The following is a 16,367-nucleotide window of genomic DNA, read 5'->3' on the forward strand; positions in this document are numbered from 1 at the left end:
CCACCACCATACCCTGGCAGTGAGTAGCACAGTACCTCCCAGCAGGCTCCCGATGTCTGCAGTGAGTGCCTTCCAGAATGACCTCCCACACCAGGCCTCCTCACCAGCCTGCCAGGACCCAGCGTCCCAGGATCTGGCTCCAGGACCCCATAGTGAGTGCAAGCCAGGGGCACCCCTGTGCCTCGCCCCCACCCAGGGCCCCAGAACCATGATGCCAGTCTGACCTGGAGCCACCCGCCACCCACTCCACCCTGAGCCCTGGGACCTGATGCTGGGAGACTCGGAGTAACCCAGTGCGCACCCCAAACTGGACCACAGGAGAGCTCGGACTGTGTGACCTAAGGCCACCCTTGCCCGCTCCACCTTGAGTCCAGAGACTTGCTGCCTGGGTGACCTGGAGTGACCCAGCACACACCCCACTCGGGGACACAGGAGAGCTCTGACTGTGCAACTCAGAGGAACCAACAATGCTCCACCCCAGCCCCAGGGACAGTCCCACCAGGGCTACCCATAGCAACTCAGCATGCGCCCCACTTGGGCCACAGGAGAGTGCTGCCAAGGACACCTGGAGCAATTTGGTGTGCCCAGCCAGAGGTCACAGGATCGCGCTGCAAGTGCACTGCCAGAGGGAACTAGGATGCCACCCTGCCACAGGTGCCAGGGCCACAGGTGAATTGCATGCCAAAGGGCTCTGGGTCCTCACAGGGAGTCGCATACCAGAGGAACTGTGCACATGCTCCCACCACTCCAAGCATCTGAAGCAGACAACAGAGGGACCAGATCCATGGGAGGAGGGGATACAACTCAGAGCAGAGACAATAAAGGTGTGAGACTCAAGGCAAACCCAGCTTCTGGGCTAACAATTTCCAGATCATTGCCCTGATAGGGTCTTCAACCTCTCAAACCCCAAGTGGGGTGCCCAGGGCCAGAAAGAGACAACAAAAATGGGGAGACAAAGAAACAATCCCCCAAGAAAAGGAAAGGTGGAATCACCAGAGAAGGAACTAAATAAAATGGAGGCAAGCAATATGTCAGAGAAAGAATTCAGAGTAAGGCTCATAAAGTTCCTAAACATACTGGATAAGAAAATCAACAACATATGTAAGAACCAAGAGGAAATGAAGAATGATATGGCTACAATAAAAAATCACAATGGGAGGTTTCAACAGTAGACTATAAGAAGTGGAGGACTGAATAAGTGAGTTAGAAGACAGGGTAGAAAAACACACCCAATCTGAACATCAATTGGAGAAAAAAATTAGAAAGCAGGAGGAGAGCTCAAGGGAGCTTTGGGACAATATGAAACGAAGCAACATCTGTATAATAAAGGTGCCAGAAGGAAAGAAGAGGAGCAAGGATTAGAAAACCTATTTGAAGAAATAATGACAGAGAACATCTTGGACTTGGGGAAGAAAAAAGTCACACAAGCACAGAGAGTCCCAAACAAGATGAATCCCAAAAGACCAACACCAAGACATGCCATAATTACAATTGCAAATGTTAACAACAAAGAGAGAATCTTTTAAAAAATATATTTTTCTTGATTTCAGAGGGGAAGGGAGAGGGAGAGAGATAGAAACATCCATGATGAGAGAGAACCATGGGTCAGCTGCCTCCTGCATGCCCTGTACTGGTGATTAAGGCCTCAACCCAGGCATGTGCCCTGACTGGGAATTGAACCTGTGACCTCCTGGTTCATAGGTCAATGTTCAACCGATGAGCCACACCAGCCGGGCAAGAGAGAATCTTAAGGGCTGCAAGAGAGAGACAGAGAGTTACGTACAAGGGATCTCCCATTAGATTATCAAATGATTTCTCAACAAAAACACATCAGGCCAGAGGGATTGGAATGAAGTACACAGAGTGATGCAAAGCAAGGGACTGAATCCAAGAATACTCTATCCAGCAAGGCTATCATTCAAAATTGAAGGGGAAATCAACTTCACAGAGAAAAAAAGGTTAAGAGAGTTTATTTCTACCAAGCCAGCAATGCAAGAAATGCTAAAGATACTGTTGTAAAAAGCAGAAACAGAAAGGGGAGAAGGAATACAGGCATAAAGAATAAAAATGGCTACAAACAAGTACTTACAAATAACCTTAAATGTAAATGGATTAAATGCTCCAATCAGAAGACATAGGATGGCTGAATGGATAAGAAAACATGACCCATACATATTCTGTTTTCAAGAGACCCACCTCAGAACAAGGGACTTACACAGACTGAAAGTGAAGGGATGGAAAAATATTTTTCAGGAAAATGAAAAAAAAGCTGGGGTAGCAATACTTGTATCTGACAAAATAGACCTCAAAGTGAAGGCCATAACAAGAGATAAGGAAGCCACTTCATAATACTAAAGGGATCAATACAACAAGAGGATATAACTCTGGTAAACATGTATGCACCCAGTGCAGGAGCACATAAATACATTAAAAAAATTTCTTGAAGATATCAAGAGAAAGAGTGACAGCAATACAATCATAGTAGGGGACTTTACCCTATTGACATCACTGAATAAATCTTCTAGCCAAAAATAAACAAAGAAACAGCAATCCTAAACTACTCACTAGATCAGATGAAATTAATTAACATCTTCAGAACATTTCCCCTCAAAGCTACAGAATATACATTCTTCTCAAGTGCACATGGGACATTTTCAAAGCTATACAACATATGAGGACACAGGCTAAGTCTCGACAAGTTCAAAAAGATTGAAATCATATCAAGCATCTTCTCAGATCACAATGGCATAAAATTAGAAATCAACAATAAAAACAATCTACACTAATAAAAGACAAAGATGTTAATTGACCATACCTTTGCCACACCCACCAGCCAATCAGAAGAGTATGCAAACTAACCCAACAAAGATGGCGGTTAATTTGCATACACAGGCGCCCAGGAAAGACTGAAGACAGTGTAGAAGGAAGCCAAGCACTGTAGAAGGGAGCCAAGTGGCGGAGAAGGGAATGGATCGGAGGTAGCAGAGACCGGAGTGGAGCTGAGGCAGCGGACATGGGAGGGAGCGAAGTGGTGGGGAAGGGAGGGAGCCAAGGCAGCAGGGAAGGGAGGAAGCCGAGACCGCGGAGACGGGAGAGAGCCAAGGCGGCGGGGAAGGGAGGGAGTGAAGTGGCAAACACGGGAGGAAGCAAGGCAGTGGAAAAGGAAGGAAGCGAGGCAGCAGAGAACCCTTCTCTGCTTCACTCTGATCTCAGGAAGCCCTATTCTTGCAGGAATAGGGCCGAGGAACCCCTATTCTTGCAGGAATATTCCTGCAATGAGCCTCTAGTAAAAAATAAAACACTTGGAGGCTAAATAGCATGTTATTAAATAACTAGATGCTGGAGACCAATTCCAGCATGACAGCAGGGCTGCATCTGGGAATGGCTGAAGGCATTTCCCCAAACCTGAATAGGATACATTAAATTGATTTCTTGGCTGCCAGACAGCTAAAAGGCATCTTAATCTACATGTTATTGCCTCCTACTGGCCAAACACCTGAATAGCCGTAGGCTAATTCCCCCATTCTGACAATGGACTCTACCAAACCCTGACCCTTTGAAGTGTATATTTCCGCCTCACCTCAGGACAAATTGTGTTAATAAAAAGCAAGGGGTCCTGGGGACGAGGAGAACCTAAGACTTCAGACTTTAACTTAGCTCCTTTAACTCCCAAATGCCTTACAAAATTATATCTCATCTCTGGACTCTTTATTAGTCTCTGGACTCGTATTTAACATCTACACACAGCCTTCTCCAGATTCCTGAACCCTTCTTGATGCTGGGACAAGAACCCAGGCATTAACTAGAGGCCTGGTGCACAAAATTTCTGTACTGGGAGGGGGGTGGCCCCTCAGCCCAGCCTGTGCCCTCTCACAGTCTGGGACCCCTCAGGGGCTGCCTGACTGATGGAGAGTGGGCCTAAGCCAGCAGTTGGACATCCTTAGTGCTGCCGCGGAGGCAGAAGGGGCTCCCGCCACCGTCACTGCGCTTGCTAGCCGTGAGCCTGGCTCAGGGCTTCTGGCTGAGCAGCGCTCCCCTGTGGGAGTGCACTAACCACCAGGGGCAGATCCTGCATTGAGTGTCTGCCCCCTGGTGGTCAGTGCACATCATAATGAGCAGTTGAGCAGCCTTAGCATATCTTTAGCATATTATGCTTTGATTGGTTGAATGGCCAACTGGACACTTAGCATATTAGGCTTTTATTATATAGGATTATTGGGTTAACAAAGAGATCAAAGAAAAAATTAAAAACATCCTGGAAACAAATGACAATGAAAACACAACAATCCAAAATCTATGGGACACAGTGAAAGCAGTCCTGAGAGGAAAGTTCATAGCTCTACAGCAGCGGTTATCAACCTGTGGGTCGCGACCCCTTTGGGGGTCGAACGACCCTTTCACAGGGGTCGCCTAAGACCATCGGAAAACACATATATAATTACATATTGTTTTTGTGATTAATCACTGTGCTTTAATTATGTTCAATTTGTAACAATGAAAATACATCCTGCATATCAGATATTTACATTACGATTCATAATAGTGGCAAAATTACAGTTATGAAGTAGCAACAAAAATAATTTTATGGTTGGGGGTCACCACAACATGAGGAACTGTATTAAAGGGTCGCGTCATTAGGAAGGTTGAGAACCACTGCTCTACAGGCTACCTCAAAAAAAACCAAGAAAAGCTGGTAATAAATTATCTAACCCTACAACTTAAAGAATTAGAAAGAGAGCAACAACAAAAGCCCAGAGTAAGCAGAAGGAAGGACATAACAAAGATCAGAGCAGAAATAAATGACATAGAGACAAAAAAAAAAACAATAAAAAGATAAATGAAACCAAAAGCTGGTTCTTTGAAAGGATAAACAAGATTGATGAACCTCTAGCCAGGCTCACCAAGAAACAAAGAGAGAGGACCCAAATAAACAAAATCAGAAATGAAAGAGGTGAAGTAACAACTGACCCCATGGACATACAAAGGATTGCAAAAAATTACTACAAACAACTCTAACAAACTGGGCATCCTTGACAAAATGGACATATTCCTAGAAAAATACAAGCTTTCAGAACTCAATCAGGAAGAATAAAAATCTGAATAGGCTGATAACTACCAATGAACTTGCAGCAGTAATTAAAAAACAAAAACAAAAAAACAAAAAACTTCTAGCAAACAAAAGCCCTGGACTGGATGGCTTCACCAGGGAGTTTTACCAAACATTCAAAGAAGAACTAAAGCCTACCCTCCTCAGATTATTTCAAAAAATTCAAGAGGAAGGAATACTTCCAAGCTCTTTCTTTGAAGCCAGCATTACCCTAATCCCAAAACCAGATAAAGACCCCACAAAGAAAGAGAACTACAGGCCAATATCCCTGATGAACATAGATGCTAAAATCCTCAACAAAATTCTAGCAAATTGGATCCAGCATTACACTAGAAATATCTTACACCATGACCAAGTGGAATTTATTCTGGGGATGCAAGGATGTTACAATATCCGCAACTCAATAAACGTGATACATCACATAAACAAAGTGAGAGACAAAAATCACATAATCATATCAATTGATGCAAAGGATTTGACAAAATCCAACACCCTTTTTTAATAAAAATTCTCAGCAAAGTGGGAATAGAGGGATCATACCTCAACATAATAAAAACCTTAAATGACAAACCTACAGCCAACATCATACTCAATGGGCAAAAACTAAAACCATTTCCCCTAAGAACAGGAATAAGACAAGGATACCTACTTTCACCACTCTTGTTCGACATAGTACTGGAAGTGCTAGCCATAGCGATCAGACAAGAAGAAATAAAAAGCATCCAAATTGGAAAAGAAGAGGTAAAACTGCCATTATTCCCAGATGACATGGTGTTGTACATAGAAAACCCTAAAGACTCCATCAAAAAACTACTAGACTTAATAAATGAATTTGGAAATGTAGCAGGACACAAAATTAACACCTAGAAATCTATGGCTTTTTTTATACACCAATAATGAACTCACAGAAAGAGAAACTAGTAAAAACATCCCATTTATTATTACAAAAAAATTGAGATACCTAGGAATAAACTTAACTAAGGAGGTAAAAGACCTGTACTTGGAAAACTATAGGACGTTGAAAAAAGAAATAAAGGAAGACAATAACAAATGAAAGGATATATCGTGTTCATGGATTGGTAGACTCAACATTATTAAAATGTCCATACGACCCAAAGTAATCTATACATTCAATGCAATCCCCATTAAAATTCTAACGGCATATTTCACAGACCGAGAACAAACTCTCCAAAAATTCATATGGAATAAAAAATGACCCAAATAGCTGCAGCAATCCTGTGAAAGAAGAACAAAGTTGGAGGGATCATAATACCAGATATCAAGCTAAATTACAAAGCCACTGTTCTCAAAACTGCCTGGTACTGACACAGGAACAGACATATAGACCAATGGAACAGAACAGAGAACCCAGAAATTCATCCAAGCCATTATACTCAATTAATATTTGACAAAGAAGGCAAGAGCAGCCCTAGCTGGTTTGGCTCAGGGGCTAGAGCATTGGCCTGTGGACTGAATGGTCATGAGTTCGATTCCAGTTAAGGGCACATGCCTGGGTTGTGGCTCGATCCCAATTAGGGGATGGAAATACATCCTGCATATCAGATATGTGCAGGAGGTAGCCAATCAATAATTCTCTCTCATCATTAATGTTTCTATATCTCTCTTTCCTCTCTGAGATCAATAAATATATGTATTAAAAAAGAAGGCAAGAGCATACAATGGAATGAAGACAGTCTCTTTAATAAATTGTTTTGTGAAAATTGGACAGATACATGCCCAAAAATGAAACTAGACCACCAACTTACACCATACACAAATATAAACTCAAAATGGATAAAGGACTTAAACATCAGATGGGAAACCATAAAAATATTAGAAGAATTCATAGGCAGCAAAATACCTGACATATCCTAGCAATATCTTTACCAATACAGCTCCTAGGACAATGGAAACTAAGGAGAAAATAAACAAATGGGACTATAACAAAATAAAAAGCTTCTGCACAGCAAAAGAAACCATTAACAAAACAATAAGAAAGCCCACTGCATGGGAGAACATATTTGCCAATATTATAACCGATAAGGGTTTAATCTCCAGAATTTATAGGGAATTCATACAACTTAACAGAAGGAAGATAAACAAGCCGATCAAAAAAATGGGCAAAGGATCTAAATAGACACTTTTGAAAGTGGACATACAGAAGGCCAAGAGACATATGAAAACATGCTAAGAGTCACTAATCATCCGAGAGATGCAAATCAAAATGACAATTAGGTACCATCTCTCACCTGTCAGAATGGCTATCATCAACAAATCAACAAACTGACAAGTGCTGGCGAGGATGTGGAGAACAAGGAACCCTCGTGCACTGCTGATGGGAATGTAGACTGGTGTAGCCACTGTGGAGAACAGTATGGTGTTTCCTCAAAAAATTAAAAATGGAACTCTCATTTGACCCAGTGATCCCTCTTCTAGGAATATATCCCAAGAAATCAGAAAAACCAATCAGAAAGGATATATGCACCCCTATGTTCATGGCAGCACAATTTACAATAGCTAAGATTTGGAAACAGCCTAAGTGTCTATCAGCAGATGAGTGGATTAAAAAACAGTGATACAGTTACACAATGGAATACTATGCTGCTGTAAAAAAGAAAGAACTCTTACCATTTGCAACAGCATGGATGGACCTGGAGAGCATTATGCTAAGTGAAATAAGCCAGTCGGAGAAAGATAAATGTCACATGTTCTCACTGATTTCTGGAATATAATGAACAACATAAACTGATGAACAAAAATAGATCCCGAGACATATAAGCATTGAACAGACTGCCAAACCTCAGAGGTAAGGTAGGGGAGGGTGGGATGGGGAGGTAAGAGATCAACCAAAGGACTTGTATGCATGCATACTAGTATAAGCGTAACCAATGGACACAGACAGTAAGGGGATAAGGGCATGTGCTGGGGGCTGGGAGCGGCCGGGGATAGGTCAATGGGGGAAAAAGGAGACATATGTAATACTTTAAACAATAAAGAATTTAAATTAAAAATAATAAGTAACAAGAATAAATTTTTATTTAACTAATTTGGATATTTAGATTTCTTATTAGTATTTGTTTTAATGAAAATCGCAGTTACTTTTTCTCCCCTTTATTTTTTTCACTCTCTTACCTTTCTTTTTAAATCAAATCAGACTTGTTAAAAACTCATCATTGTTCATTTTTTATATATAATAATTAGTTCTCTTTATTTCATCTATCCAAGCTTGTTAACTTCATCCCATGATATCTGTTACAACAGGATTATCCTTTACCTTTAAAAGTTATTTGTTTCTTCATGCTTTTGTTGTCATTGTTTCACATGATTAGCAGGACTTACATTCTTGCTTTTAATTGTGTAGATTTGTGTTGTACTATTTACAACTCTTATGAGAACCTGGGAGAACTAGCAGATAATAGACAACTAGCAAAGGTTAAGAAGTATTTTGATTATTTACAATTTTTTAAATCACTGATGGCATTTTGGTAATGCCATAATTATTTTTAGGTAATGCTTGTTATTATATTCTGAACATTTCCTAATATTACAAAATATTTTTCAAGGACATAATTTTAAAGCTACATAATAGACCATGTCAATATACCAACATTTAATCATTCTCTTAATGTCAAACATTTAAATTAGTTATGGGTGGTTTTTTTTGCCATTATAACTAATTGATAAATCTCTGTAACATAAACCTTTATGGGCTTCCTTGACTTTTCTGTAGGATTCCTAGAAAGAGAACTACTTGGTCAAAGGTTAAGACTATTTGTAAAGCTACTACTACAAGTTTTTAAAATGCCCTCTAGAAATGTACCGATTTATATCCAATGTTCTTTGCTGTAATAGAATGCAACCTTTTTTTCTGCCAAAGTTCCTGGTGTTTGTCTCCTTAATGCTTTTCTTCTCAGAATAAGCAGGTGAAAATAACTTTTGGGTTCTCTTGCAAGAATAATAACCAGTTTGGAATAATGATGTATCATAACAACCGACTCATAAAGCCCTTTGAGAAGGTGGGATGCCAGGTGAAGGTGAGTGATTAATATTTTGTTTTTTTCACAGAAGACTGAAAAAAGTGGGAAGAGGATTTAAAATTTGCAAAGGGGGTTAAGTTGTTAATGGCTTTTACTCCCATCTAATGATGTTTGTTAAATATTATCCTGGAATTCAGTGTTACCAGTGAGCCATCTTGTGTTAAAAACATTCTACTTCTCATTCCTCATAGATATTAATCAACATGGAAACTTTGCTGACTACATTTTCTAGGTAAATGTTAATAAGAAATAGAATGAGAATACCAGAACTCTGCCGTGTGTATAAGTCTATTAGTGTTGAAGGTAGCTTTTTATATATTCTTGGGAAGACGATAAGGCATAGTGGAAAATGCATAACATTTAGTGGTTGATGGCCAGGATTTGAATCCTGGCTTTTCTACTTACAAGCTATGCAACCTAATTGCTTAATTTATCTGAGGCTCAATTTCTTACCTGTAGAATGGGAACCATAATAATAATTTTACCTGCTCTGCCTACCTTATAGCTTACAAGGTTGAGCGATTTAAATGGGATAAATTATGTGAAAATACTTTATAAACCGATCTATACAAATATTACCATCATCTTTAATGTTTTAATGACAATTTAAAGTAGAAATACCCACAAGTATTCCATTCATTTCTATTTTACAGATAAGATTACTGAAGTACAAAGAATGACAAATTGCTTTATATTTCACAGTAGGACAAACTTATATTAGACCCAGGATAGATCGTCTTCAGCCTATGTTGATTTTCTTTGTTATATCATCTTTTGTGTGCTTGTCTAACTACACCTTGACTCAATTCCGTCCATTAAAAAATAAAAAAAGATTTTTAATCCAAAAATATCTTGTATCAACTTGTAATTAATAACACTGCAAGTCTGACTCATGTTAGTCGTTGATATTTATTTTAATAGAGCGTGATGATTACATAGCATCCTTAATTTTTTTCCAGATGAAGTTTGGTTTCTGTTCCCTAGAACAGTAGTATATAAGTTTGATTTTTTTTAGCAGTGTCATTTTTTGTTCAAATGAAATCTTATGGCAATTTCAGAATATAAAACAGATGAAAACAGAGGTAGTGTGGGAGAAGTAGAGATGGCTATTAATCCTTGAAAATCCTATATCTACGGATCATAGTTTGAAAATCTTGTCCTAGAATTTGCCAGAGGTTGCACTTCAATGTAATATTTGCAGTCTGTTGAAATATATTCTGAGTGTTTCTGTAGATCTTGTTGGCCTTACCTTGCCCATAAAGGTTATATAACCTTTCTATTGTTTGGAATCAAAAGAAAATGCCTCCAGGCAGTCAATAGTAATGTGAGTGTTGAAATTAATATTTTTTCCTAAGCCAACTCATGGAGAAGGTGTGGGAGTAATTGGAGTCATTGAGTGCAATTTCTTAAAACCTGCCTACAACAAACAAGACTTTGAGTACACCAAGGAGTACCGGTGAGTGCCCAACCTAAAGTGTTTCTGATAGTTTCTTCAGATATGATTCTGTTCTATGAAACCTCTAAAAGCACCTCTAAAAATCAGGCAGGTAAATTAACTGATAATTCCTTCAAACCTATTTTCCAAGATGAAAAATAAAATAATTTGACTTTTTAGAGAGGAAGGGAGGAGTAAAGAGAGATAGAAACATCAATGATGAGAGAGACACATTGATTGGTTGCCTTCTGGATGTGCCCTGACCAGGGCCGGGGATCAAGCCTGCAACCGAGGTACATGCCCTTGACCTGAATCAAACCCAGGACCTTTCAGTCTGCAGGCCAATGCTCTATCCACTGAGCCAAACCGTCCATGGCAAAATGATTTGACTTTTAAATAAAAGCTTACTGATACATGATATATGGAGCTCAGTTGAGATAAACCTTACCTTTAAACATTATGTAAAGAGCACAGAGGTAATTTAGTAAAATACTTCCAGTGAAACAAAGAGCCTTGGAATTATCTTTTTAAATACATCATCTGTATTAATACCACATCTTCTTTGATTCTAGCATACATGCTAGCAGCAGCTTTTTTTCCTTTTTATTGAATTTATTGAAGTGACATCCTATATAATAAAAGGGTAATATGCAAATAGACCGAATGGCAGAACAACTGAACAACCAATCAAAGCGTAATAAGTTAATGATATGCTAAGACTGCTCAACCGCTTGCTATGACGTGCACTGACCACCAGGGAAGAGATGCTCCAACCAGTAGGTTAGCTTGCTGCTGGGATCTGGCTGATCAGGACTGAGCAAGATGGGCCAGACATGCCCTGGAGCCCTCCCGCGGTCCCTCCCCTGCTCGATCATGCACCAGTGGGGTCTGTCAGCCTGGCCTGCACCCTCTTGCAATTCAGGACCTCTTGGGGGATTTCAGAGAGCCAGTTTCAGCCTGATCCTGCAGGCCACACCCCTTGGGAGGGCGCCAGACACAGGGCTCATGACTGGTGAGCACTGCTGTGGCAGCACGAGCCTCTCCTGATCAATCAGGACTGATTGGGCACGAGCTCAATAGGGTCGGGATGAGCAGGAGTGGCAGGCAGGAGCTGCAGGCGGCGTTGGACTGCGGGTTTCGGCTCAATCCCTACAGGCCACCCAGAGAGACCCCACCCATGCACAAATTCATGCACCCGGCCTCTAGTTGGTTAATAAAATTATATAGGTTTCAGGTGTACATTCTATAGTACATCATCTATGTATTGCATTTTGTGTTCACCACTCAAAGTCAAGTCTCCTTCCAACACCATTTAACCCCTCCATGCCCTCTTCTACCTTCCCCACCTCCCTTTTCTCTGGTAATCACCATACTGTTGTGTGTGTTGTGGTGTTTTTGTTGTTGTTGTTGTTATTGTTGTTTGCTTAATCCCAGCCCCACAACCCCCTTCCCTTCTGACAGCTGTCAGTCTGCTTTTTGTATCTATGAATCTGTTTCTATTTTGTTTGTTAGTTTATCTTGTTCAAGTACAGCTGGTGTTCTGGGAGTATGAAGAAATAAGGTATGAGGACATTTTCATTTTTCTTGATGTCTCAGTAGAAATATTTTTTTTAGAATTCAGGAAAAGTAATTCCCCAAATTTCGTTTTTTGTGTGTGTACCAAAACTGTAAAAAAATTAGATAAATGTTGTACCTTAATTTATCTGGAACCGTAAGAATTTTAGGATTAGTGTCTGACAGAGACAAGTTTTTGGATGGCTACCCCATATTAATTTTGGGGCAATTGGTTCTTGGTCACTAGGGCTACTCAGTGGTTATAGTAGCTACCTGCCCTCAGTTTTAAGAAGAATGGCCTTTTATATATGAGTCTGGCTCATCATGGAGATCTTTGACTAGGACTTGACTCTAAAGAGTGAAAGTTTAGAAATGACATCAGTTTGATAGCAGTTTCAGAGCCAAGTCATTGTGTTTCTCTTGAGTAAATGGAATAGTGACTTTCTGGTAATTAAGCAAATAGTTATGATTTGTGAAATACAAATGTTAAATATAAAAAATTATTTACCACCTTTCTTATATTTTCCAAACCCTCATCTACCTCTTAAATTTTAGAGGTATTTGATCCTTAGTTTGTGATGTTTAGTTTCAGTATGATGAGTTTGAGGTGATAGCAGGGGATCCAGATATATTCCATCACCTGTAGGTTTATTTAGGTAAACATATAGGAATTCTGGTTTAAGTTGCTTAATAATCTGCTACATATTTCATTAAAAATAGAAAACTAGTATATTATCCTACATACAGCTTTTGAGGATAAAAATTTGAATAACTCTTGTTCCAAATCTGGCATCATTTTACTTTTTTACTCAATTTATTTTATATAAAAGGAAAAGGTGTTCAGTTTAAAAAATGGAATTAGAGAGGGGCATTAAAGAAGGTTGTCTGCTACCACAAACTCATGCTAAGAGTATTATAGATATCAAAGCTGCAAATGATAAAATGATAACAGCCATCATACTGCTGGAATGTTTTCAAAATAAGTCATCTGTAATATCAGTTTTAATAGTTATCAGATTTCATCTGCAACTATCAGGGCTCAAACTTACAACATTTAAAAAAATCTTTATTGTTGATTTAAAAATCTCCCCTTTTTTCCCTACTTTGATCTCTTCCGGCCTGCCCCCACCCCCTGCCTCAGGCCTTTACCACCTTATTTTCTGTGTCTATGGGTTATGCATATATGCATACAAGTTCTTTGGTTGATTGCCTCTCACCCACCCAACCTCCCCTGCCTTCCCTCTGAGATTCCACACTCTGTTCCATACTTCCAGGTCTCTGGATCCACTCCATTTGTCAGTTTATTTTGTTCATTAGATTCTACATATGAGTGAGATCATGTGATACTTGTCTCTCTGACTGACTTATTTCACTTAGCATGATACTTTCCAGGTCCATCCACGCTGTTTCAAAGGGTAAGATATTCTTTTTTACTGCTGCATAGTATTCCATGGTATAAATGTACCACAGCTTTTTTATCCACTTGTCTACTGATGGGCACTTGGGATGTTTCCAGATCTTAGCTATTGTAAATTGTGCTGCTATAAACACAGGGTTGTATACTTTTTTTCTGATTGGTGTTTTGGGTTTCTTAGGATATATTCCTAGAAGTAGGATTACTTAGTCAAACGGAAGTTCCATATTTAATTTTTTTTGAGGAAACTCCATACTGTTTTCTATAATGGCTGCACCAGTCTGCATTCCTACCAGCAGTGTATTAGGGTTCCCTTTTTTCCACATCCTCGCCAACACTTGTCATTTGTTGATTTGTTGATGGTAGCCATTCTGACAGGTGTGAGGTGATACCTCATTGTCATTTTAATTTGCATCTCTCTGATGATCAGTGACTTTGAGCATTTTTTCATAAAACTTACAATTTTAGAGTAAATTTCAGCTTAAGAAGTGTAATCAACACATACTAACTGAGCACCTCACCATTGCATGGTACAGTGGCTAGGCTTTGTGGAATTTTCTAGAGAAATTCAAGATATGGTTTCTGTCTTTGAGGAGCTTATAGTCTATTTGTAATAACACATTGTCACATACATGAAACAATTTAGAGATTAACATAATGGCTATTTGAGCAATCAAAACCTAAGTGGTATGGTATAAGGAAAATTCCTTGAGAGAACAGATTTGGTAGAAAGTATCACTTAAGATTTTCCTTGAAGGATACAGGATTTAGAAAAGGGGGAAGGGAATTCTGGGATGGAAATTATAGCATGAGCTAAGGTAGTGACATGAACTCAGAATGGTAAAAATATGGGGAGTAGGAGTAGAGGGATGTAACTAGAGTGAGGAAAATAAAGTCAGATGGATAGAGTAGGGCCATATCCTAGAGCAGCGGTTCTCAACCTGTAGGTCGCGACCCCTTTGGGGGTCAAACGACCCTTTCACAAGGGTCGCCTAAGACCATCGGAAAACACATATAATTACATATTGTTTTTGTGATTAATCACTATGCTTTAATTATGTTCAATTTGTAACAATGAAATTGGGGGTCACCACAACATGAGGAACTGTATTAAAGGGTCGCGGCATTAGGAAGGTTGAGAACCACTGTTCTAGAGCATGCGTTGACAAACTTTTCCTGTGAAGGGCCAGGAGGTAAACATTTTAGGCTTTGTACCATATAGTCTCTGTCACAACTACTCAATTCTGCTGTAGCATGAAAGCACCCATAGACAAAAACAGGCAGTGACCTAGATTGGGCCCACAGGCTGTAGGTTGCCGAGCCCTGTTGTAGAGCCACAGTTCTAAACTATGTGCCTAGATATACATAATGAGCTCACAGGGAAACCATAAGATATTTTAAATTTTTGAAGGAAATGCAGTGATACTTGACTTCAGTTTATAAACAATAGAAATTGTTTCCTATTGCTATCATAACAAATTACCACAAACTTAGTGTCTTAGGACAAAACTATTTCAGAGTTCTGTAGGTCAGAAGTAGAACATGGATCTCATTGGGCTAAAATCAAGGTGTTGGCAAGGCGGCATTCCTCTCTGGAGGCTTTAGGAGAGAATGTATTTCCATGCCCTTTTTAGCTTCTTGAGGCGGCCAGCATTCCTTGGCCCATGGCCCCCTTCCTCCATGTTCAAAGCCAGCAATGGTAGATTGAGTCCTTCTTACATCACATCACTCCAGTGACCTTGCTTCTATCATCACATCTCTGATTCTGACTCTTTTGCCACACAATTCCACTTTTAATTGGATAATTCAAGATAACCTCTCTATTTTAAGGTCAGCTGATGAATAACCTTAATTTCATCAGCAACCTTAACTCTCCCTTTCTGTGTATCCTAATATATACATAGGTATCAGGGATTAGGACATAGATGTTTTCGAAGGTCCATTATTCTGCCTATTACATTACGCCCTCTGGCCCCCTAATAACCACATACATCTCACATGCAAAATACACTCACCCCATATCAACATTCCCATTCTCAATTATTATAGCAACTCAAAGTCTAAACTCTCATCTTAATTCATCAGCTCAAAATCCCAAATTCTCATCATCTAAATCAGCCATGGGTGATTCTCTGAGTCTGATGCATCTTGGGATAAAATTCTTCTCCATCTATAGGCATGTCTATTTTATTTTCATATTTTGCTCACAAAATACAACAGTGGGACAGGCATAGGATACCATTATAGATATTTCCATTGAAATGGGGATAAAAGTGAAAAAAAAAAGGAGTCTCTGGTTTCAAGCAATTTTAAAATCTAGCCATTACATTTCAAGGCCTGGGAATAATCTTCGGGGGCTTGAAGCTCCACCCCCTGGATTTAAGATTCTGCTTTCTGACCTAATGGCTCAGCATTATCTTTCATTTTTCATGAAGGGTAGCATATATTTGCAGCTGAGATGTTTCATCAGCCTGTTTCCTGACTATAGAATTTTCGAGGTTTAACAGCCTTCTTTTATTTTATGCTCTCTTCTCCCTTTCAGTCAAATCTAGCAGGTTTTGTGGTAGTATACCATTCTCAAGAACCCTATGGATCTCACATATATGTCATGGATATTCACTCCATCAGACAAGAGGTTCCTGACAGGTCTTTCCTAGATAATCCTATTTTGATTCTTAGCTTCTACTGAGATGGCTATGGAGATCTGAGTCATGTGTTTAATTTTTTTCAAAGAGCTTTTTGTGTGACTGAATACTCTGACCTTTTGATCTTTCTGAGATATTAACAAAAGGTTGTCTAGTCACAACCTTGACTTTTTCT

General features: G+C 39.5%; 1 protein-coding gene across 1 annotated transcript in view; it reads left to right on the forward strand.

Moving 5' to 3' along the window:
- MORC4 (MORC family CW-type zinc finger 4) overlaps window positions 1-16,367 on the forward strand; it is a 79,548-nt gene that overhangs the window by 33,580 nt on the left and 29,601 nt on the right. Inside the window, 2 exon segments of the mRNA XM_006082271.3 lie at window positions 9,022-9,141; window positions 10,500-10,600. Of these exon segments, the coding sequence (XP_006082333.1) occupies window positions 9,022-9,141; window positions 10,500-10,600 (221 nt within the window).

Source organism: Myotis lucifugus, unplaced genomic scaffold (genome assembly GCF_000147115.1).
Source record: "Myotis lucifugus unplaced genomic scaffold, Myoluc2.0 scaffold_2, whole genome shotgun sequence".
In the NCBI taxonomy this organism is placed as follows: domain Eukaryota; kingdom Metazoa; phylum Chordata; class Mammalia; order Chiroptera; family Vespertilionidae; genus Myotis; species Myotis lucifugus.